This window comes from Myotis myotis, unplaced genomic scaffold, assembly GCF_014108235.1.
Source record: "Myotis myotis isolate mMyoMyo1 unplaced genomic scaffold, mMyoMyo1.p scaffold_m19_p_3, whole genome shotgun sequence".
In the NCBI taxonomy this organism is placed as follows: Eukaryota; Metazoa; Chordata; class Mammalia; order Chiroptera; family Vespertilionidae; genus Myotis; species Myotis myotis.
In genome coordinates this window covers 203077951-203100583 of record NW_023416335.1, presented here as the reverse complement: position 1 = coordinate 203100583, position 22633 = coordinate 203077951, and the positions used below count along the sequence as shown (strand labels likewise).

The 22633-nt window shown below is 41.8% G+C and overlaps 1 protein-coding gene across 4 annotated transcripts; it reads right to left on the bottom strand.

Moving 5' to 3' along the window:
- Positions 1–685: 685 nt before the first annotated feature.
- On the bottom strand, positions 686–20816 carry PWP1 (PWP1 homolog, endonuclein). 4 transcript variants are annotated; one of them, XM_036299399.1, is made up of 15 exons: positions 20619–20816; positions 17543–17601; positions 17236–17420; positions 15330–15415; positions 15134–15230; positions 11897–12007; positions 9706–9836; positions 9078–9139; positions 7311–7407; positions 6678–6739; positions 4775–4886; positions 2692–2782; positions 2479–2600; positions 1455–1560; positions 686–1026 (listed from the first exon to the last, which is right to left on the bottom strand). In XM_036299399.1, the coding sequence occupies exons 1-15, from the start codon at positions 20688–20690 to the stop codon at positions 917–919; spliced, it is 1503 nt and encodes a 500-aa protein (XP_036155292.1). In that variant the 5' UTR covers positions 20691–20816; the 3' UTR covers positions 686–916. The 4 variants fall into 4 exon arrangements, with proteins under 4 accessions (XP_036155292.1, XP_036155293.1, XP_036155296.1 ...); XM_036299400.1 differs by lacking the exon at positions 17543–17601 and having other exon boundaries at positions 20619–20756; XM_036299403.1 differs by lacking the exons at positions 17236–17420; positions 17543–17601; positions 20619–20816 and adding an exon at positions 16368–16390.
- Between the last annotated feature and the right edge of the window lie 1817 nt (positions 20817–22633).

Sequence of the window (22633 nt, the reverse complement as noted above, 5' to 3'; positions counted from 1 at the left end):
GAGATGATGTTTGATATGATTTCAATCTTTAATTTATTAAGAGTGACAGCTGTTAGAGGAGAGATAGCTGGGGGGTTGGGTGAAGGTATTAAAAAAAAAGAAAACCCTCATAGGCAACAGTGATTACTGGAGGGGAAAAACTAAAATAAGTAAAAATTTATTGAGACACATGTTGTGATGTAACAATCTGTCCTGTAGAATTTTTCCTTGTTTGTTTGAGAAGAATCTGTATTGTTTTTTGGATGGAATGTTCTGTAATGTCACATCTACTTGGTCTAACAAGTTGTTTAAGGACACTGTTTATTGATTTTTCTGTCTGAAGTATCTAGCCATTGGTGAAAGTGGAATATTAAAGGCCCCTACTATTACTGTATTTATCTGGTCCTATGTTGGGGTGCATAAAATTTATGAATGTCATATCCTCTTGCTGGATTGAACCTTTATCATTATATGATGTCTCTCCTTTGAGAACACTTCTAAGTCATGAGCATTAACTGCAGAACAGTTTGGAAAGCGCACTACTCTGTTTATGGCTACTGTGCAATGTCGGCCAAACCACAACTCTTACTGACCTGGGGTTACCCATCTATTAAGATCGTATAATTTTTAAAAAGAGCAAAATCCTGTAAATTACTAGCTACTTTACAAACTTAGATTACCTGTGACAGATGAAATATTTAAGGAATCATTTTTTTAAAACCTTTTTTATTACCCTTTCCAAGGAGATCTGCAACAGGAGCTTTATACACGGCAGACTGGAACGGCAAGCACTCTGAGCAGCCTTGTTGAGCTACCACTAAAGGAATGTCAGGTAGTTGGAAATCAATTTTGCTTCTGTCACCACACATGGAACATACATTTTTAGGCCAGCTTTTAAAACTGAGTTAAGGTAAACAGGAAAATTGCATGATCCTCATTAAGACTCCATTGGTGTGTCTGAGCTCCTGCTTCCAAAAGGGCCATTAATTGATGAATTTCTTGTATTACCAAGAGCAAGCCTCTCTCGTCTTCCAAATGCTTCATTTACTAGAACACAAAGAGTTAAGCAATTACCAGATCATAAAACTAAAATACTCTTAATATAAAGAGAGAAAAATATGAGCAGTAAGTTTTTCTACTCTAAGGTAGCTCCAGGAAGAGAGGGGCCCTTTGAGCAGAGCAGATTTATTCATCCTGGGAGGGTCATTCTTTGAGGCCATGCTACATTTCCTTCCAGTTTTCCCATTAAGATCTTTCAAATTTAAAATTCAAGTTTTGGCATATAACGATAATAGATATTTTTAAATGGCCTACATTTTAAAGTCTAAAGACAAAATTATTTGTGAACATAAACATTTCTAAATTACATTTAACCCTATTCCTAAGCAGACTATACTATAGGATGACCACAGGGTCTACCTTTGCTGCTTACTTACAGAACTCATTCAGAAAAGGCAGGAAATTAAGATTCTTACCTGAAGACACTGTGCTTATATCCCAGACCCGAAGCCCTTCTTTCTGACCTCCAAAGGCATAAATAAATGGCAAATCAGGGCAACAGGCAGAACAGAAGAGAACTCCCTGGGGAGAAGAGAATAAGTCAGTGATTTCAAATGTAGTTCAGTCAAGTTGGAAAGAAATTATAATAGGAAGCCAGACAAGTTCTGCATGATGGACATTCTGTGAGGATGTATGTATGCTTGGGATGATCACTCAGGTCTCTTACCTCCATTATCATTCTGTCTATTACGGATTTCCTATTACAGCTAATCTGCTAAGCACTTTTAATTCTTTTTTAAGGAATGATGGTGATACCAGAGGTCATTACTAAATCATCTTCAAATTTTTTTAATGTTTTCATTTGTTACATTTTTGTTACTGATAACACGTGTATCATAGAAAACAACAAAAAGTATAAAAACGACTTGGTAAGATAACCACTGTTCATGTTTTGGGATAGGGTCTTCTAGATTTAAAAATACTCATTCAAGCACTTAAAACATTTAAATATAAGCATGGATGGCACTGTAAAAATTGCTTCTGTTACATGCCTTTCCACAAATATTTACACACACACATATTCACTTTTAAACAGTTACAGTGTTCTGTGTCTGCAACTTAATTTATATAACTCAGTGCCTGGCACACAGTAAGTATGCAATAAATATTTGCTGAATGAATGAATTCATTATTTCTAATTTTTTTGCCACTACATAATCAATTTTATTAGTGTAGTCAGAACTAGTTATGCAAAGAAGTGATAAACTGATCACTACGGTGCCATAAGAGTTCAAGATTTCCGGGGACAGTAATGATTTAAGGTAAAATGTGATTTTAGGGTAAAAAATAGTCATTGATTTCACCTGAAGCTATCCTACATCATAAATCTCGCCAAATTTGGCTAAGCTCAAAATGAACTTCCCCAATAAATCCGTATTTAATGCAATGGCTCCTGGAGAATGACAAACAATAGAGGTCAGAGACAGAAAACAGCCTTACCATTTTCATGTCCCTGGAGTGAACCAGACTTGGCCTATCTCCTAATACGTCCCAGATCTTCACATATTTGTCTGCTGATGCAGTCACAAGGCAACCCTTGATTTGACTGCTGAGATCAAGACCTAAAGGAAGATTAGTTCAGACTCTAATGACTTTGAGATACACATTTACTTCATCCTAATTGAAGAGAAATGAAATACTAGTTTTGCTTACCAGAGATTTCATCATTGTGTGCATTAAGTGTAAAAATTGGCTTATCTGAACGTGCATCCAAATTATATACAAAGCCGTCATCTGTACTGGCCTGGAAAGAGAAGATGAGCAAGATCATGCTATATGACAATAAAATTTAACAATGGGTAACAGTATAAATTATAGTGAAAGTCAGGCATATACCCGACTTACCTGAGGGATTATTAAACATTACCATGGACAGAAAGAATTTACTTGTAGATAAGGTGAGTTTGCTCTTACATGGACTAATTCAGCTGATACGTTCATTACACAGCTGGGTGTAAGTGGGGACCTATGGGAGTGGTATGGACTAGGTCACAGTGATGGCGAACCTTTTGAGCTCGGTGTGTCAGCATTTTGAAAAACCCTAACTTAACTCTGGTGCCGTGTCACATATAGAAATTTTTTGATATTTGCAACCATAATAAAACAAAGACATGTTTTTGATATTTATTTTATATATTTAAATACCATTTAACAAAGAAAAATCAACCAAAAAAATGAGTTCGCGTGTCACCTCTGACACGCGTGACATAGGTTCGCCATCACTGGACTAGGATTACAGAGGTGAAAGCACAGAGGTGGTAGGCACATTCATGAGAACAGGGGACACGCCTTTGGAATGTAGAATTAAAAGACCAGTGTGTTGGGGGTGGGGAAGGAGGTGGAAGAGGGCACAGAGGGGATAAATGGTGATGGAAAATGATAATAAAGACCAGTGTGTTGAGGACAGACTGCATGGAAAGTACGGCCACTTAAAGTACAGGGTGGGGAGGAGCTCACAGAAGAATTAAGAGGGAGAAGGGAATAACAAAGAATGTCAGGGAAGCCAAGGAAATAGGGCTTCTGAAGAAAGGCAAGATGAATGCTGTCAATATTTTGGTGGGGAGAGTCAATCATATAAGGACTGAAAGGCAGATTACAGCCCTAGCTGGTTTGGCTCAGTGGATAGAGCATTGGCCTACAGACTGAAGGGTCTCAGGTTTGATTCTGGTCAAGGGCACATGCCCGGGTTGTGTGATCGATCCCCAGTGGGGGATGTGCAAGAGGCAGCCAGTCAATGATTCTCTCATCATTGATGTTTCTCTCTCTCTTTCTTCCTTTCTCTCTGAAATCAATAAAAATGTATATTAAAAAAAAAAAAAGGCAGATTACAGTGGGTTGTTACACTTTCATGTTAGGGAGAAGAAACAAAGGAATTAAGAAACAGACCTAGTCAAGGATGGGAGAGAGACTTGAGCCAAGACCAACAGCCAGTAGAGGAAAAAGAGAAAGGATAGTTGATATAGTCTTCAAGACTGGGCTGTGGATGGGGATAAAAACAAGGGAAGGAGGTCTCATCCTTTGAGACTAAACCATTTTATTTTGACCACTTCCCATTTCCTTAAATGTGATTTGAGGACCGATGACCATTTGCTAGCAAATAACCTAAGGAATGCGTGTGCTTGACTGTTGACAGCGAACGTACAACTGGGACTTCACTCCTGATCCAGCTCAGGGTAGCTCAGCTGGGAGTGCTATTATTATTAAAATTGTCCACATATTTTATCAACACTGTTTTATACAGACCTCTATCCCTCACTTACAAAGCCCTACATATTTCCTTTAGGAAAATTAGGAAATATATGGGCATAGAATTCTTTAATTACTCTTCCCTTCTGGATGAAAGCTGGGATTTCATTTTCCATGGATTAAAAATGTCAATGGAATCTTTGGATGCTACATAGAAAACTGTCATCCTACAGACATTGAGGGTATTTAGAGAAACATCTTATACTTTTTCCTATCTGGGAGACAGTGCTATAGTCATTAAAAGAATATTAACCATGTCAAGTATTTTAAAAAACACAATAAAATGATCAAATTACAACTTGGCACACTTTGGAATGGTTGAAAATTAGCAAAATTATTTACATTTACTATTTTTTTGTGGCCGACTCATTAATTTCTCTTCAAATCACATTAATACAGAAAAGCTTTTCAGAGAGCCTCTCTATAATAAAATGACAGAAAATAAGTATAGTAACCAGGATAAGCAAAACAGTACTATGCATGATCTTACCAAGAAATGACAAGGTGAAAAATGATTCCAAGTCACTCTCTCAATCTGCCCGCTAAATCGCCACATTCGATGGCTGTCATCTGGACTTCGGCAATCATACAAAGCCACTGACCTGTACACATAATGGCAAAGGTAGGGTTTTCAGAGTTCCAGTTCTCCTATACATTTTAAGTTTATTATTTATTTATGTATTTATTTTTAAAATATATTTTTATTGATTTTTTACAGAGAGGAAGAGAGATAGAGAGTCAGAAACATCGATGAGAGAGAAACATCGACCAGCTGCCTCCCACACACTTCCCACTGGGGATGTGCCCGCAACCAAGGTACATGCCCTTGACCAGAATCGAACCTGGGACCTTTCAGTCCGCAGGCCGACGCTCTATCCACTGAGCCAAGCCGGTCTTGGCTTATTTTTTTTTAAAAAATATATTTTATTGATATTTTACAGAGAGGAAGGGAGAGGGAAAGTTAGAAACATTGATGAGAGAGAAACATCGACCAGCTGCCTCCTGCACACCTCCTACTGGGGATGTGCCTGCAACCAAGGTACATGCCCTTGACCAGAATCGAACCTGGGACCTTTCAGTCTGCAGGCCTACGCTCCATCCACTGAACCAAACCGGCGAGGGCTTAAGTTTATTTTTAATGACATGGTAATTAAACACTGTGAAGTCAGGATCCAATTATTTAAAGCCTGCTTTGAGGTTCCAAAATAAAGTAGAAAAAAATGAGTTGATAGTCACTGATTGGTGGACTCTGTCACTTGAAGGGACTGGTGGCTCTGGATGTCAGTGACCATGACCTTCTCCAGGTCAAATCCTCCACGTACAAAATGAGTTATCTGTATTTTTTTTATTTATTTATTTATTTATTTATTTATTTATTTATTTATTTATTTATTTATTTATTGCTTACAGTATTACAAAGAGTATTACATATGTCTCCTTCTTTTCCCCCCTCCTTGACATTTCCCTGGCCTTCCTGAGTTATCTGTATTTCTGAAAGACCAGGACAGTTTCTAACTTTCCCTTCCCCAGTTGTGCTCAAAGCCAGATCACCCCTGTTCTAGTCGCACTTACTCTGTTCAAGAAGGTTACTTTGTTGGGGGAACCTATGGATACTTCTCTAATTTTGCATGAATCCCAACTAATAAATGTAAACATAACACTCTTCAAAAGGAAGCACATGGAATGAAAATAAAGACTGAGATTTCTGTTTCTATGCGCTATCCTTCCCATCTCCAGACCCAATCTGAGAGAAGCAGCACACATATGACTGGGAGCTCCCCTGTAGTAATTAGTGGGCCCAATTCTTCACCTCTCCCTACAGCCATGCCCTCTGTCAGTGATGTGGGAATTCTTCCCATAAAGGCAGAGTTCATTTCTCATACCACGTGATCTGTTTTGGCCAAGAGACTAGACATAAGTGTACTAAGTCTCAAGTGGTCTTGACATCTCTGCGTGAGCTTTTGACCTCACCATAACCTAGCCCGCTGGTCCCAGGAGGTGAAACACCATGGGGGAGCCAAGTCTCCATGGCCCAGAAGAGCTACGACTGAATACAGAGTAGATTAGCTCAGTCTTGCAGAGGCATATGAAAAAATGGTTATTGTTTTAAGTCGCTAAATTTTGGGATGGCTGGTTTCATAAGCAATGGCTAACTCCTAAACCCTCTAAAAATCAAAGTAGTTGCTACTTAGGAACTACATTGTCATGACATACCACATTCCCTTGCAGGTTGAAATGACTAAAATTGAAAAGGACAAAGAAGTATTACTAATAATTTAAACACATAGGTGCCTCAGCAGTGCTTTCTCTCTGAGCATCAAGTGATGCTTTCTGAGTTAGTTCATGGGGATAAAAACAGTAGTGATAACTCCTGAAATGCAATGCTTTCTTACTTATCATATGATCCAGAAATCAGAGTCTGTGCTTCAAATGGATGAAACTGTAGAGTCTGGACCTAAAAGGAAAAGAAAAATGAATAAATCTGTTTGTTTGGTTTTGGTAAAACTGCCTAATACTTGGTGAGAATCAGTTTGGCAATATTTTTTTTTTTAATAAATTTCCCCTGAAATTTAGCCCTATTTAAAGGAACATAAATGTACTGCAAGATCAAAAGGACAATTTCCAAATAAAGGTTGACACTTAAGACATACAACAGCATTCCCCAACTTGTGTTTGGCTTAATATATATCCTTCAAGTGTTAAAATATACTCAGGAGAAAAAGGAGTGTGGTCAAACATCTGGGCAACTCTACATGCTGTGGAGGCCCCCACAGTGTGCATTTTAGGAGCCTCTGCCAACATGTTACAAAGCACGAATGCTCCTAGTCACTGCACCTTTCTGCACCTGTGGTTGCATCGCAGCTGGGTAACTGTAACTATCACACAGGCCTTTGGGAAGATCCACTGAGATAGCATGTCAAAGCACTCTGATTCACAAAAAGCCACTTATAAATATTTGGGATTATTTGTAGCCAATATTTGTCTCAGATTTTTAAGAATCCCTTTGACCCACTAAATCATCATACCTTGTCTGTGTGCACAGCAAGGCTAGCTGCTGGTTTTCCCAAGGACATATCCCACAGAATCACAGTGTTGTCAGCTGATGCACTTGCCAGCACATTTCTGAGAAAGGGAGGAAACAAGTCAGGTAATCTTTTAAAGACCAAGAGCATTAAGTGTAAGCATTTCATTTACAATAGCATCAAAGAAGAAAATACTTAGGAACAAATTTAATAAAAGAAATTCAAGACATACGTATTGAAAACTATAAAAGATAATTCAAAGAAAGGATATCCAAATTAACAGAAAGATACTCCATGTTCATGGACTGGAAGACTTAATGTTAAAACAGAAATGCTGTCTGCCATCTACAGATTGACCTACAGATTAAACCAATCCCTTTCAAAATCCCAGCTGACATTTTTGCAGAAAACTGACAAAAGCTGGATTTAAACTTTATTTGGAAATGCTAGGAATCCAAAATAATCTTAAAAAGGAAGAGCAAAGTTGAATAAAATGAGATTCTGATTTCAAAACTGACTGAAAAGCTACATTGATCACAACTATGTGGTGCTGGCATCAGATTAACAGTAGAATGAAGAGTCAGAAATAAACCCTAATCTATGGTCAGGGGTGCTAACGTTATCCACTGTTCAATGGGGAAAAGAACAGTATTTTCAACAAAGGGATAGCCGCCTGCCAAAGAACGATGCTAGAGCCCTGGTCCGGTAGCTCAGTTGGCTAGGGCAGTGGTCGGCAAACTCGTTAGTCAACAGAGCCAAATATCAACAGTACAACAATTGAAATTTCTTTTAACTTAAATTTTTTTAAAATTAAACTATATAGGCAGGTACATTGTTATTAATTAGGGTACTCCTAAGGCTTAGGAAAAGCCACAACTCAAGGGGCCAAATAGCCGCATGTGGCTCTCGAGCCGCAGTTTGCCGACCACTGGGCTAGAGCATCCTGATATGTCAATGTTGCAGGTTAGATACCCAGTCAAGGCACATACAAGAAATCAGCCAATGAATGCATAAGCGGAACAAACTGATGTTTTTTTTTCTCTCTCCCTTCCTTTCTCCCTCTAAAATAAAATTTTAAAAAAATGACGTTAGAGGCTAGCTGGTTTGGCTCAGTGGATAGCACATTCACCTGTGGACTGAAAGGTCCTAGGTTTGATTCCATTCAAGGGCACATGCCCAAGTAGTGGGCTCAATCCCCAGTTAGGGGCATGCGGGAGGCAGCCAATCAATGATTTTCTCTCATCACTGATGTTTCTCTCTCTTCCTCTCTGAAATCAGTAAAATATATATATATACTAGCGGCCCTGATCGTGCACCGGTGGGGTACCTCAGCCTGGCCTGCACCCTCTCGCAATCCAGGGCTTCAGGGTGTGTCCAGCCTGTCTCACCCAGACCCCAGCAGCAAGCTAACCTACCGGTCAGAGCATCTGCCCCCTGGTGGTCAGTGCCTGTCATAGCTGCTGGTTGAACGGCCGTTTAGGCTTTAAATAGATTTAAAAAGTGACATTAGACCCCTATCTCATACTATACACAAAAAATATTCAAAACAGATCACAGACCGAAATCAATAGCCGAAACTATAAAGCTCTCAAGAAAATAGGTATAAATCTTCATGACCTTGGGTTAAGCAATGGTTTCTTAGATACGACACCAAAAGTGTAAACACTAAAAGAAATGAACTGGACATCATGTACATGCAAAACTTTGTGCTGCAAATGACACCATCTCTAGAGAGTGAAAAGACAACCCTCGGAATGTAAGTCTGCTTACCTGATCAGCTTATTCCAAGAAAGGTCCAGGACAGCATCAGTATGCCCCTCTGCGGAGGAACTCTGTAATTATTAATTACTTTTTGTATCCAAGTCTCCCCAAATAAAACTAATTTGAAAGATTCTTTAAATCTTAAGATTATTGTTCTGATCTTAAGACTAAGAAAAGGAAGCACCTTGTCTCTCTGTTACTTTATAGGGCCATGGTAAAGAATCTTTAGAGGAGAAACTACAGTAGTTCTTAATATACATGATATAATTCTACAAATACCAGCTCCCCTCCCCAAAACTTAACAGAGTAAAAGTAAAAGCTACAGGAATTAATACATGGATATTTAGAATTCAAAATACTGAAGGCTAAATGGAAATTTTTTGAAGTTCAAAACTAGCATATTAGTGTGAATCATTACTATAAAGGAAATCATGAATAAACTGTTAACAGGTTTTATGTAGATATCAATTTTTCCTTTGATGAGCTTTTTGAAACTAGAAGCTACTGTAACTTTATAACTACCTGGCCTGTTTCACCAAAAGTGTCTAATTGAAAAAGAGTAGGATCTGGTCCCTCCTCCCCCGGCCCCAGTAAACTTAAGTTTGTCATTAGTTTAAATATCTGTTAACTTGCTTACCTTCTTTCCCTTCTTTTTCTTCTTTTTTGACAACTTACTTCCAAGTGTGAAGACTGGCTCTAAAGAGTCCACTATATCCAGGTCCCACACTTCAATAACGGGGGTCATGTTTCCCACAGCAATATAATTTCCTGCAGGAGGAAATGTAATTATGACTTAAAAATGACTTCCTTCTGGCACCAGAGCCTTGTACGTAGTATGTGATCTGTAGGTATTTGGTTAAGGACAAGTCAAAGACAGGAAAAGAAAATTACTCCTAACAAAATACACAACACCGTAGAGCAGCGGTTCTCAACCTGTGGGTCACAACCCCTTTGGGGGTCGAACAACCTTTTCACAGAGGTCGCCTAAGACCATCGGGAAACACATATATAATTACATATTGTTTACAGTAGCAAAATTACAGTTATGAAGTAGCAACGAAAATAATTTTATGGTTGGGGGTCACCACAACATGAAGAACTGTATTAAAGGGTTGCAACAGTAGGAAGGTTGAGAACCACTGCTGTAGAGTAATTGAGCAGTGGCTGAGAGCAGCTGCTCTATCTTTCATTTGCATACACACCACAGTGCATGTAGTAAAATGCAGATTCTATTCAGGAGGTCTTGGGTGGGGCCCCACCCCTGCATTTCTAACCAGCTCCCAGACTATGCCAATGCTATGCTGCTAGGTTCTTGGGTCACAAGGGCTCAGTAACAAGGCTCCGTCTCTTGGCTCTAGGTCAGCCGTGGGCAAACTACGGCCCGCGGGCCGGATCCGGCCCATTTGAAATGAATAAAACTAAAAAAATAAAAAGACTGTACCCTTTTATGTAATGATGTTTACTTTGAATTTATATTAGTTCACACAAACACTCCATCCATGCTTTTGTTCCGGCCCTCCGGTCCAGTTTAAGAACCCATTGTGGCCCCCGAGTCAAAAAGTTTGCCCACTCCTGCTCTAGGTCCTCACTTAGCTAATAACAATAAAACCCCAACCTTCCAACCTTCACGGGACGTTGTGAGGATAAGGATCTGATTAGATCAGGAATGTGTACAGCTTTGTAAATGAGATGTCAGGTTATGGTATCAGACTTTACCCTGGTTAAGAACAAACAGGATAGGGCAGTGATGGCGAACCTTTTGAGCTCGGCGTGTCAGCATTTTGAAAAACCCTAACTTAACTCTGGTGCCGTGTCACATATAGAAATTTTTTGATATTTGCAACCACAGTAAAACAAAGATTTATATTTTTGATATTTATTTTATATATTTAAATGCCATTTAACAAAGAAAAATCAACCAAAAAATGAGTTCCTGTGTCACCTCTGACACGCATGTCATAGGTTCGCCATCACTGGGATAGGGCAACCAGCAGTGTGAAGCTTTGGCTAAAAAGACTAACATGAGAGCCTTAGTCTCTCTTCACTTTATCTTATTTGGTGTTTTCTGAAAAGGGTCTTGTGCCTGAACTCTAGCTGATAACATCAGACACATTATGCCATTTTATACTGTTTTGTTGTTGTTGCTGTTGTTATTCCTCACTCGAAGATATTTTTTCCACTGCTTTTTAGGGAGAGTGGGAAAGAGAGGAAAAGACAGAGAGAAACATCGATGTGAGAGAAACACATCGATTGGTTGCCTCCTGCACAAGCCCTGACCAGCCTGGGCCAGGGAGGAGCTTGCAACCAAAGTACGTGCCCTTGACCGGAATCGAACCTGGGAGCCTTTGGTCCACAGGCTGACGCTCTATTTACTGACCCAAACCACTTAGGGCAGTGGTCGGCAAACTGCGGCCCTTTGAGTGTGGCTCTTCCACAAAATGCCACGTGTGGGCATGAACGTACAGTGCGATTGAAACTTCGTGGCCACACTCAAGGGGCCAAAGAGCTGCATGTGGCTCATGAGCCACAGTTTGCCGACCACTGAGCTAGGGCTATACTGGTTTTTTATGAGACCATCATACAGTTCTGCAGCCCAAAATGCTTTCAGGCCCTGTTCTTCTGCCTATCTGAATTGTAGAGACATACAGACCCAAAACAATGACATGATTGTATTTTAAGAATTATATAACTAAAACTTCATAAAAGAATATTAACTTCATAAAACATCAATTAATTCTGCAAACATTCATACAGAATACCTAACTTAAGGGGCTAGGAAAAACACACAGGACTAGGAACCACTGTGCAATCTTAAGTTTTCTAATTACCAGTAGAATCGTCTGGGCTAGGATCAAAATTCAGCCATTCCACACTCAGAGGGTATGCAGACAGCAGTATATCATGGTGTACATAAAAAGAATCTTCTTCTTGATTATAAACTGCAAAGATTGGAAAAGAAACTTTATTGTATCAGAATAAGAAATCACATCCCACTCAAAAGAACACTCTCTCCCTATTAAACCTGCAGGTGCCACATGCGTAAAAGGAGACATATTGGGTGACATTAAAGGAGATGCCCAAGTTGTTACTGCTAGGTAAAATATCCGCATGTCTAATATACTGCCATCACCTGGTGTGCCCCAGCTGGGGCCAAGAACACTGACAGAGGATTGACATCTGCCTGAATACACCATCTGCATGCTCACGGCTGCAATGGTCCTACCTTCTGGCTCACCCGTTACAGAAAATAATCACTCATGAGGTCTCCGTAGGAGCAGTCATGCACTGCGGAACAACGTTTCAGCCATCAATCTGACAGCAGTCCCCTAAGATTATGATGAAACTGAGAAATTCCTATCGCCCAGTGACATCGTAGCTGTCATGACGTGCAGTGCAATGTGTTACACGCCTGTGGTCATGCTGGTGTAAACAAATCTGCGCTGCGAGTCATATAAAAGTACAACACATGCATTATGTACAATACATAGTACTTGATAATGATAATAAACAATTATATTACTGGTTTATGTACTTACTATACTTAACTACATCAGTGTGTACTCTCGCTACTTATTAAAAAAAATCCACAGTATGCTGGTTAATCTGGCAGCAGCCTCATAGAGCTCGTGTTGACTATCTTAATTGCATCATTTCCTCCTGGGCTTGACTTAATTTCATGTTGTTTTGTTCAGGAGAATGTTGTACACGTGACCTGCAGCCTAGGCGCAATAGGCTGTCCCACGTGGCCCGGGTGTGTGGTGGGCTCTAACATCCAGGTTTGTGAAGTGAACTCTAATGTCTGCACAAGGACAAAACTGCCTAATTATGCATTTCTCAGAACTTACCCCCTCATTAAGCAGAGCATGACTGAAATTATTATTTTATCTTTTAAAGGTATAACTGGTTATAAGTCGAGAAAAACAAATAAAAAACGGGACTGAAGAGAAATAACTCATTTAGAAATCTAAATGCTTGGCAAAATTACTTCATTAATACTGAGAAAAGTTTATGATGGCCAGTGATGTAAATAAAACTCCTGAGAACACTTTTTGGGAATATGGCAACTATAAGACTTAACTCCTTCATTAAGAGGAAAAACGCTGTTACACTCAATGACTAAGAAGTCTTTTAAAAACATTGATAAACTAGAGCCCCGATAGTCAGAAATTTCCCCCAAACATGCTTTTTTGTTAGAAGAGTTGTCAATACTGTAACCTAAGATTTTAATTCATCAGACCTCTGCTTCTGGGACAGATTTGCATCAGCCGATTCCACATACTGCTCTACCTTATCACTCAGGATGAGAACGCATGTTCAAAACGACTAGCTTGTGGTCCTATGAGAACCTCAGCTTGGTCAATGTATTCAGCCTACATTTTAAATAAAATGATGCTTTAAAATGATCTCCTAATTTTAACCATATTAGATCAACATTCAGATAGGCTTTAGAATGCAATTTTGCAAATATTCTTGAATAGAGATTGCTGGATAATTTGGGGTGTCACACTAAATCCGAATAAAATATATAAGGAAGTAGGAATACAACTACTTTAAGTTCTCAACTCCTCTCTGATCCTCACTAAATTAAAAGGAAATACCACAATAAGTTCTCACATGAGAATGTATAAAAATCAAGTGATGACAAACTGCAAGTTTTGTTTAAAATTAAAAATTTCACCAACGTGGTTTTCACATGAAATACATTAAGAAGTTCGAAGATAATTAGAATAACTTCATGTTGAAATATCTGCAATTTAAAGCTCTCTTTATTTTATAAACTAGAGGCCCAGTGCACGGATTTGTGCACCAGTGGGGTCCCTCTGCCTGGGCTGCACCCTCTCGCAATCCGGGACCCCTTGGGGGATGTCAGATAGCCAGTTTTGGCCCGATCCCCACAGGCCCAATCCAGACAGGAGGGAGCCCAATCCCTGCAGGCCCTAACCAGACAGGAGGGAGCCTGATCCTGTGCGTTTAGCATCTGTCCCCTGGTGATCAGTGGGTGTCATAGCGACTGTTAGTTCATTCAGTCGCTTAGGCTTTTACATATAAAGATAGATCACAATGGGCCATGGGATAAAAATAGCCTATTCAACAGACTTCCTGTACATAGCCTTAAAGATTGTGAAGAGTTACAGAAATTCAACATAATAAATAGAATGGCAGTAACCTGGAAGATGCCAATAAACAATAAATTAAAGGTTGTAATTTTCAAACTGTGCAACAGTGCTTAGCCTAACAATCTCATTGAAGCTTCAAAATTTAAGACAGATGACTAGAACACAGTGGGGAGGCGAGTATCTGGGCAGGGATGGCCCTGTCTGAGGATGTGTGCAGAGAAACAAAAGGGCAAAGAAGCACTCACTCCATTAGTGTTTGTTGATTAGTAAATAGCAACATTAGAATCTGTGATTTAAAAAAAAAAAAATTCAAATCACTGCCCACTTCAGAGTCACAGGAGACATCTCTGGCTTAGACACAAGCATTCCCTGAACTGGGAATGTGACCAAGATGTTCTGGCTCCTAAAGGGAAATGTAGATTTCTGTATAGGATTTTTCTGAAGAAAATAAATGTATCACAAAAGGGGCAATATTTGAAATGACTCTGGAAAAAAAAAAGCAGGATAAAAACCTGTCTGTTGAGTATACTCTTTGCCATACAAAGAAAAAGCAGCCAGGAAGGAGACCGGAATAAAAAGCTAGGTGAACCAGTTACCTGTGGGTGATGGGATTATATTTTCCCTTGTGTTTCAGTATAGTTTTACATCCAGGTTTTCTCCAAAGAGGGGGAAACTAACAAAAATGTTTAAGTGAAAGATTAAAAACCCTTGTTAGAACTTTCCAGGAAACCTATTTCCATAAGTAAAGTTGCGTACCAAAGTGACATAGATGACACGGCCAGGCAAACAACCAGGAAATCTGTGGACTATATAGGACTTAACCACGTAACAAACTTGAATGAGAGAAGACAGGCTCTGACGCCCAACCATTCATAACAGTATTATGGTTATTATTTTAACATCCCTAAGATAGACTAGGATCATTTGGTAGGGCGGCATTTCACTCACCGTGTACCTCTAAGTTGCACTGGTCCTGTTCAGCTCTGCCACAAACTATGAGATTGTCCCTGGGCTTAATCAAGAAATCATCACGTTCATATTGCTCCTAAGTGGAGAGAAAAAAGTCACTGACTAGAAGCAGATATTCAGTGAGGTTTTTTCAAACCTCAAGGAGCGTAATTAGAAAAGCCATGTAAATATTTACCGTATCTTTCAGAGTAACATAAGGATCTTGATCATTACTCCCATAGACTGTAAGACCCAAGAGAGATTCACCAAGTGTTTCAGTATCTGTAAGAATTCATAAACGGAAATGAATACAACAGTCACAAAAGCATTTTTTCTAAGGCATCCTATCTTTAGACTTAGATTCCAGTGTCTGTTTCATAACTTTGGATCATCCATAGATGGGAAAGGAAATAGCAGATAATAAAAACAGGAATTTAAAAGCCATTTATATTTGACCTTGGAATGCATATCTGATAGTCTCGGAATTCATAATCTCCCAATAAAAGAATTACATCAAAATGTGAAACTCCCTCAGAAGATATCTGAATTCTGCTGATTCTCTAGTTTGCTCTTTGTAATCATTATTCAAAAGCGCTGCAGAGAGGAGGCCTGGAGGCCCTAGAAATGCAATTACCTTAAAACACTGGCATCAACACAGAGTAAGTTTCCTGGTCAAACAGAGTTGAAAAGTGATGGGTTTCAAAAGTTAAATGGGTTTCTTTATTGCAAGATTTCTCAGAACTTCTGATATGCTAATTTGCCTTATGAGTCAGAAAGAGGGGTTATTATATGCCTTTTTTCACTAATCTTACCTCAAAATGGAATTCTTTTTTTTTTAAAATATATTTTTTATTGATTTTAGAGAGGAAGGAAGAGGGAGAGAGAGAGTCAGAAACATCAATGATGAGAGAGAATCACCAATCGGCTGCCTCCTGCACGCCCCCGACTGGGGATTTGAGCCCGCAACCCGGGCATGTGCCCTTGACCATAATCGAACCTGGGACCCTTTAGTCCACAGGCCGACACTCCATCTATCAAGCCAAACCGGCTACGGCAAAATGGAATTCTTTTATGGCATATCTGCAAGTTGATCCCAAGTAACATAAAACTCAAGGAAGATACTCTTAATTGTCAGGGGAAATTACTTTAAGGAGGTAGCACTAGTAAGTCTTAAACATCTGACAGGCAACAGACACAGGAATTTCTACTGAATGAGAAAGACGGAGACAATGACCTGCAGGGTGTGGAGCGTGTGAGGAGCATTTCCGAATGCGTCTCCTCAGGTTGGGTTCTCTTTCTCTCTGTATGCCCACTCTGTCCTCGCAGGACAGTAACAACCCGGGGTCCAATGGAAAAACTACCCTCTGCACCTACTGAAGTGAACAGGTGGTCCCGACTTCAGATGGTTTGACTCAATTTTTCAACTTTCTGATGGTGCAAAAGCAATACGCATTCACTGGAAACCAGCGAAGCTAAGCTGCAATGTTTGGTTGGTGTAGTAAATGCATTTTCAAGTTAAAATATTTTCAACTTATGATGGCTTTATCAGGACATAGCCCTATGGTAGGTTGAGGAGCATCTGTACTAAAAAGAATGAAGGCTTCAGAGACATATAATAGCACTAATATTCACCAGCTGTGTGACACTGGCAAAGTTATTTCATCTTCGTAAGCCTGTTTTCTCTTCTGTAAAATGGAGTTAATAATCCCTCTTATTGCAGACAAAGAAAAAATATGTTACAAGTGATTATACCCACTAGTTGCAATAAAATAAAATATACAATAGTATTTTTTTTAGATCTGAGATTAGTGGGTTAGAGCTTAATTTCTAAACTAATTTAGGAAAATGCTGTCTGACCTCTTTTCCCTTAGATTGTCAAATAAAGAAATGACAACAGCCAACACAACGCAATAGCCATCTGATGTGAATAAATCAAAATTATACCTATATTTTTGTCAGATCAGCAACAAATGTATTTTTTGGTGTGCTGCAGAATTTTAGTAATCAGTTTACGTGTGCCACGAGATGAAAAAGGTTGAAAATCGCTGACCTAATGCATTGAGTTTGCGAGTAAATACCAGTATAAGTGAGTGGATTCTAACCTGGGTCGCCTTCCTCGTCATACCGATCGAGCTCGTACTCGGCCAGCTCATCATCATCCAGGGCCCTGTCGTCCTCTGGGTCGCCATCCTCCAGGGGCTCCCTGGGTCGTGCCTGGGTCCGTGCACTCTGCATGCCATCTCCTGAGGGCTCCCCCGTCACCTCTTCATCACTGCCGCCTTCTTCTCTATGGCAGTGAAAACAGAATCACCCAATGGCACCTTAAATAACTAGACCACCTTGTCATCGTCACTTAAGATTTACATTTCATCCGGACTTCACTACAAACATCAACATGCCTAAACTTACTGTAACTTTTCCTTTGCTTCAGCAATAAGACGTTTTACTTCTTCTTTACTAAGCTCTACCTACAAGAGAGCAAACATTTCATTATGGTATAGTTAAGAAACATGATAAGTCTTTGAATTAAAAAGAAATTTGCAAACTAATGTAAAATATAACTTTAAGAGACATCAAGAATCAAACATCAATCTAGGCCAGTGGTTCTCAACCTTGGCTGCACATTAGAATCACCTGGGAATCTTTTTAAAATCCTGATGTCTGGGCCTCACCCTCCGGAAATTCTGTTTCTTTGTTACTAATGTTGTGGCCTCACCCCATAACAAAGAAACAGAATTTCCGGAGGATGAGGCCCAGACATCAGGATTTTAAAAAGATTCCCAGGTGATTCTAATGTGCAGCCAATGTTGAGAACCACTGATCTAGACTCTAAATTAACGTAACTGGAGTTTTCACAGGTTTGTAGAATTAAGATCCCTTCCCACCTGAAGCTGTTTAAAAGCCACATTCAGTCTACTCTCTCTCCAGACTTTCTAAAAAAGACTGACTTGTATAAACTGACTTCTACGGCAGCCCACCTCACTTTCTTCTAACTACTCTGACTCCTTGGCCACTTCTCCCCATTTTCCCTGTGGAGAGTCCTAAATAAACCACCCCTGCCTTGGTCTCTGCTCTTTTCTGTTCTCACCCACACGTATTCACTCATCATGCTGTAAGTTCCCTGCAAAGCTCATTCATTCGCAAGACTAAAACTACCACAGATGAACTGACTACTCTAAACCAGCGGTTCTCAACCTGTGGGTCGCGACCCCTTTGGCGGTCGAACAACCCTTTCACAGGGGTCGCTTAAGACCATCCTGCATATCAGATATTTACATTACGACTCATAACAGTAGCAACATTACAGTTAGGAAGTAACAACGAAAATAATTTTATGGTTGGGTCACAACATGAGGAACTGTATTTAAAGGGCCAGAAGGTTGAGAACCACAGCAAACCTTTCCTTCTCTAGCTCTAAACTTCAGTTCCACTTCCCAACTGCCTGTAACACGCCCCACTTGGATATCCTGTTCAAAACAGAAGTCATTCTCTACTTCAAAGCTGCCATTCCTCCAATGCTCCAGTACCTTTAAAACACCCATCGCTGCTCAGCTGTAAGCTTCTGGAACACAGACACTGACTGGCCACTGTGCGCTTACTACTGAGCACACAGTTCAGTGCTCAGCCCACTGCAGGGATGCCTGATGGCAGATGATGAATGAATGAGTCGCCCAGTTTATACCAAAACACCTCTACTAACATGGAAATCCTCCTGAGGGGTGATGCCCCACCGCTGGACAGCTCCAGAAATGAAAGGTTCTTAAATTTAATGAAACAATACTTATTGTTCTAATTTCTCTTAAAGGTCTGAGTTTTCCTTGCTGGTATTTTGTAGAATAAATTCAATCTCTTCTTTCTAGAAACTCTTCAAGTAATGATTCCCAAACCTGCCTGCACATTAGAAACAGGTGAGGATCTTTTAATACATTCAGGCTGCCCTCCAGACCAATCAAGTCACAACACTTGGTCGTAGGGCACAGGCATCAGTATTTTCCAAGGCTCCCCAAGGGATTAGAACGTGCAGACGTTTGGAAATCACTGACTTCAAGTATCTAAAAAGGGTTATGTCCCCTTTAATAACAACTGTTAATTCCTTCAATAATTCTTTTAAATTTATGGATTAGAGAGAGAGAGAGAGAGAAAGAGAGGGGGAGGGAGAGGGAGAGAGAGGGAGGGAGGGAGGGAGAGAAAAACATTGATTTGTTGTTCCCCTTATTTGTGTATTGCTGGTTGATTCTTGTGTGTATCCTGACCGGGAATCAAACCTGCAATCGCCAGCTAAGCAATCCAGCCAGGGCTCCCGCAATCATTTTTAATGAGATAATTTCCTGTCCTTATTCTATATATTCTACATATATATGCATTGATTGTCTACTGTAAGCCACACACCAGAGAAACTGACGAATAAAACAGTCTGTGCCCTGAGGCATGTACATCCATTGAGGCTATTACAACCCCTTATTGCTGTTAATTTCGCGTCCCAACCATTTACATTTCTATTACTTTTCTATCATCGTTGGCCCAATCACATTCCAACCGACTCCCGCCCCCCATTTCCTTGCCTCCTTTCCTTCACTGCACTCATTTCCATTTACATATTACACACACACACACACACACACACACACACACACACGTCATGCCTATTCCAGGACCCCGGGCAGTGCCTGGCACGCAGAAAGCACCTGGCAGGTACCCGCTGAAGAGCTTCAGTCATCTTCACCCGCCTCTCACTGCTGCGGGCTTTCCCCTCCGGTGCCACGCCTGCCTCCCACCCCACTGCCCTTCATCTCACTCGAATCTCTGCAAGAAACCCCTCACCTACCTCCCAGCCTCAGGGCTGCTGCCCCCACCCCCCAGCCTTTCTACAGCACAGCTTCACCCCGTTTACCCCTCCGAACGCACAGCTTCACCCCGTTTACCCCTCCGAACGCACAGCTCACCCCGTTTACCCCTCCGAACGCACAGCTTCACCCCGTTTACCCCTCCGAACGCACAGCTCACCCCGTTTACCCCTCCGAACGCACAGCTTCACCCCGTTTACCCCTCCGAACGCACAGCTTCACCCCGTTTACCCCTCCGAACGCACAGCTCACCCCGTTTACCCCTCCGACGCGGGCCCAGGAGCGGGAGGCGGAGCTCCACACGTGCGCCCGGTCCGCGTTACCCTGATTGCAGTGTGGCTGAAGCCGTGGTGCTGTCAACCGGCCCTTGGGGAAGGGGCGACTTCCGACCCAGAGGAACCACGGCCCCTTCCAGCCCGGGAGGCCCAGGTGTGCGCGAATCAGGGGGTAGGCCTTACCCGGAGGGACGGGGCGGGGGAAGCGGGGAAGACCGTGGGGAGCCGCAGCCCCAGTCACGACCACCAGGCCCAAACCGACCCACCCCGCCCGGTCACACGGCGAGACCAGGGCCGCGCCGGGCCCAGGTTCCCCAGCGACAGCGGAGCCGCAGGGGCAGCCCCCCTCCCCGGAGGCGGCCTCACCTTGTCCGGCGTCTCCTTGGCCACGCCGCAGCGGACCCAGGCCACGCACGTCACCTGGCGGCTGCGGTTCATGGTCCCGGTCAGGACACCTCACGGGGAGACGCGGTGCGGCGGGACCGGGACGCTCGCCACCCTCTGGCCCGCGCGCTCCGGGACCAGCTCCGGGAAGCCGCCCCCCAGGAGCGCAGGCGCGAACTGCTTCCGACGGCGGCGGCCGCTCTGACGTCATCGGGAGGCGCCGAATGGGAAAGGGGTGGGGCCAGGGCTGGAAGCGGGAGCCCCTGGGCGAGGGTCCCACGTGGGGTGCGCTGGCTGTTTTGGGGGTACGTGCGTGGGCCTTGCGGCACTGTCCGCCTCTGGCTGGGTCTGCGAGCTTCATGGCGGCGAGACGTGGCATTGGGACTTCAGGAGTCGGCGGCACATGTCACCAACATTTATTTTGCCTGTAGTTCCATAAACTTAGAGGTTTGTGGGGTGTTCTTTTTTTTTTAACTTTATCCAAAATGAATTTGTTATTTCAAGGAGGTACTTCTGCCGTTACATTTCATTTCATTCTTGGCTGCTTCTTTTCCACCTTAAAACCTTTAGCACCTATTACATAGTAAGTGTGCAGGAGAGCTTTAGCAGCAAACGCCAAGTGCTTGTACTGTGCGAGGCACTGTCTCAAGTGCCTTATGTGTGTATTTTCACTTGAAGTTTTTATTCTATTATTATTATTTTTAATCCTCACCCAAGGGCCTGCATTGATTTTACTGGGAGAGGAAGAGAGAGAAAAATATCAATGTGTGAGAGAAACATCGATTGGTTGCTTCCCATACGTGTCCAACTGGATTGAATCCACAGCTCTAACCAGCTGAGCCACATGGGCCAGGGCTAAGTGCCTTATGTTAACTTGGTTACTTCTTCTTTTTTTAATATGTATTTTTATCGATTTCAGAGAGGAAGGGAGAGGGAGAGAGAGATAGAAACATCAATGATGAGAGAGAATCATTGATCGACTGCCTCCTGCATGCCTCACACTGGGGATCAAGCCCACAACCCCGGCATGTGCCCTAGACCAGAATCGAACCCAGGACCCTTCAATCCACAGGCTTCTGCTCTATCCCCTGAGCCAAACCGACTAGTGCCGTGGTCGGCAAACTGCGGCTTGTGAGCCACATGTGGCTCTTTGACCCCTTGAGTGTGGCTCTTCCTAAGCCTTAGGAGTACCCTAATTAAGTTAATAACAATGTACCTACCTATATAGTTTAAGTTTAAAAAATTTGGCTCTCAAAAGAAATTTCAATCGTTGTACTGTTGATATTTGGCTCTGTTGACTAATGAGTTTGCCAACCACTGGACTAGGGCAACTTGGTTACTTCTTACCCTGGTGTGAGAAGTCTTATTCCCATTTTAACACGGGGACATTAATTGCTAATGAGTGTTGTAGCTAGGATCTAAACCAGGTACTGTGACTGCAGATGCTGGCTGTAATCTGTGTCATGCTTCTCAGCTGAAGTCAGAGTCCTCTATTAAAAATGTCAGTGGCTCATGGACTTTAGAATGGAAAGTCTGAGCATCCCAGAAAGATCTGGGTTTTGATCTCTTTGTCTGTGCAACCCGGTCCAGGTCATTTGCCCTCTCTGAGCTCCAGCTGGCTCTCCTACCTCTGAGACAGGCAAGTAAAAACAGGAGAGTGGTTACTATGGGGAAAGAGTGGTGGCACCAACAACTGGCAGGACATGGTCTTTCCCAGTTGTATTGCCAAAGAGGGCTGTCCACCTGTGGGCTCAGTGTGTGGACATCTTTGCAACAAATTTGTCTTCACATACAATATTTCACTTGGTTCTCACAACAACACTGATGAAACATGATCAAGAATGATCTCTGTTCTGCCAGCGTTGCTCAGTGGTTGAGCGTGGATCTAAGAACCAGGAGGTCACAGTTTGATTTCTGGGCGGGGCACATGCTAGGGGTGTGGCTTGATCCCCAATGTGGGGCCTGCAGGAGGCAACCCATCAAGGGTTGTCTCATCA

What these genes read in the sequence shown, in the direction of transcription:
- PWP1 (XM_036299399.1), bottom strand. Translation starts at nt 20,690, where the DNA reads ATGAACCGCAGCCGCCAGGTGACGTGCGTGGCCTGGGTCCGCTGCGGC. An exon ending in TTTCACCTTGTCATTTCTTG is followed by an intron (nt 2,783 to 4,774) that starts GTAAGATCATGC and finishes TTCTCTTTCCAG; the next exon opens with GCCAGTACAGATGACGGCTT. An exon ending in ACACAATGATGAAATCTCTG is followed by an intron (nt 2,601 to 2,691) that starts GTAAGCAAAACT and finishes ATCTTCCTTTAG; the next exon opens with GTCTTGATCTCAGCAGTCAA.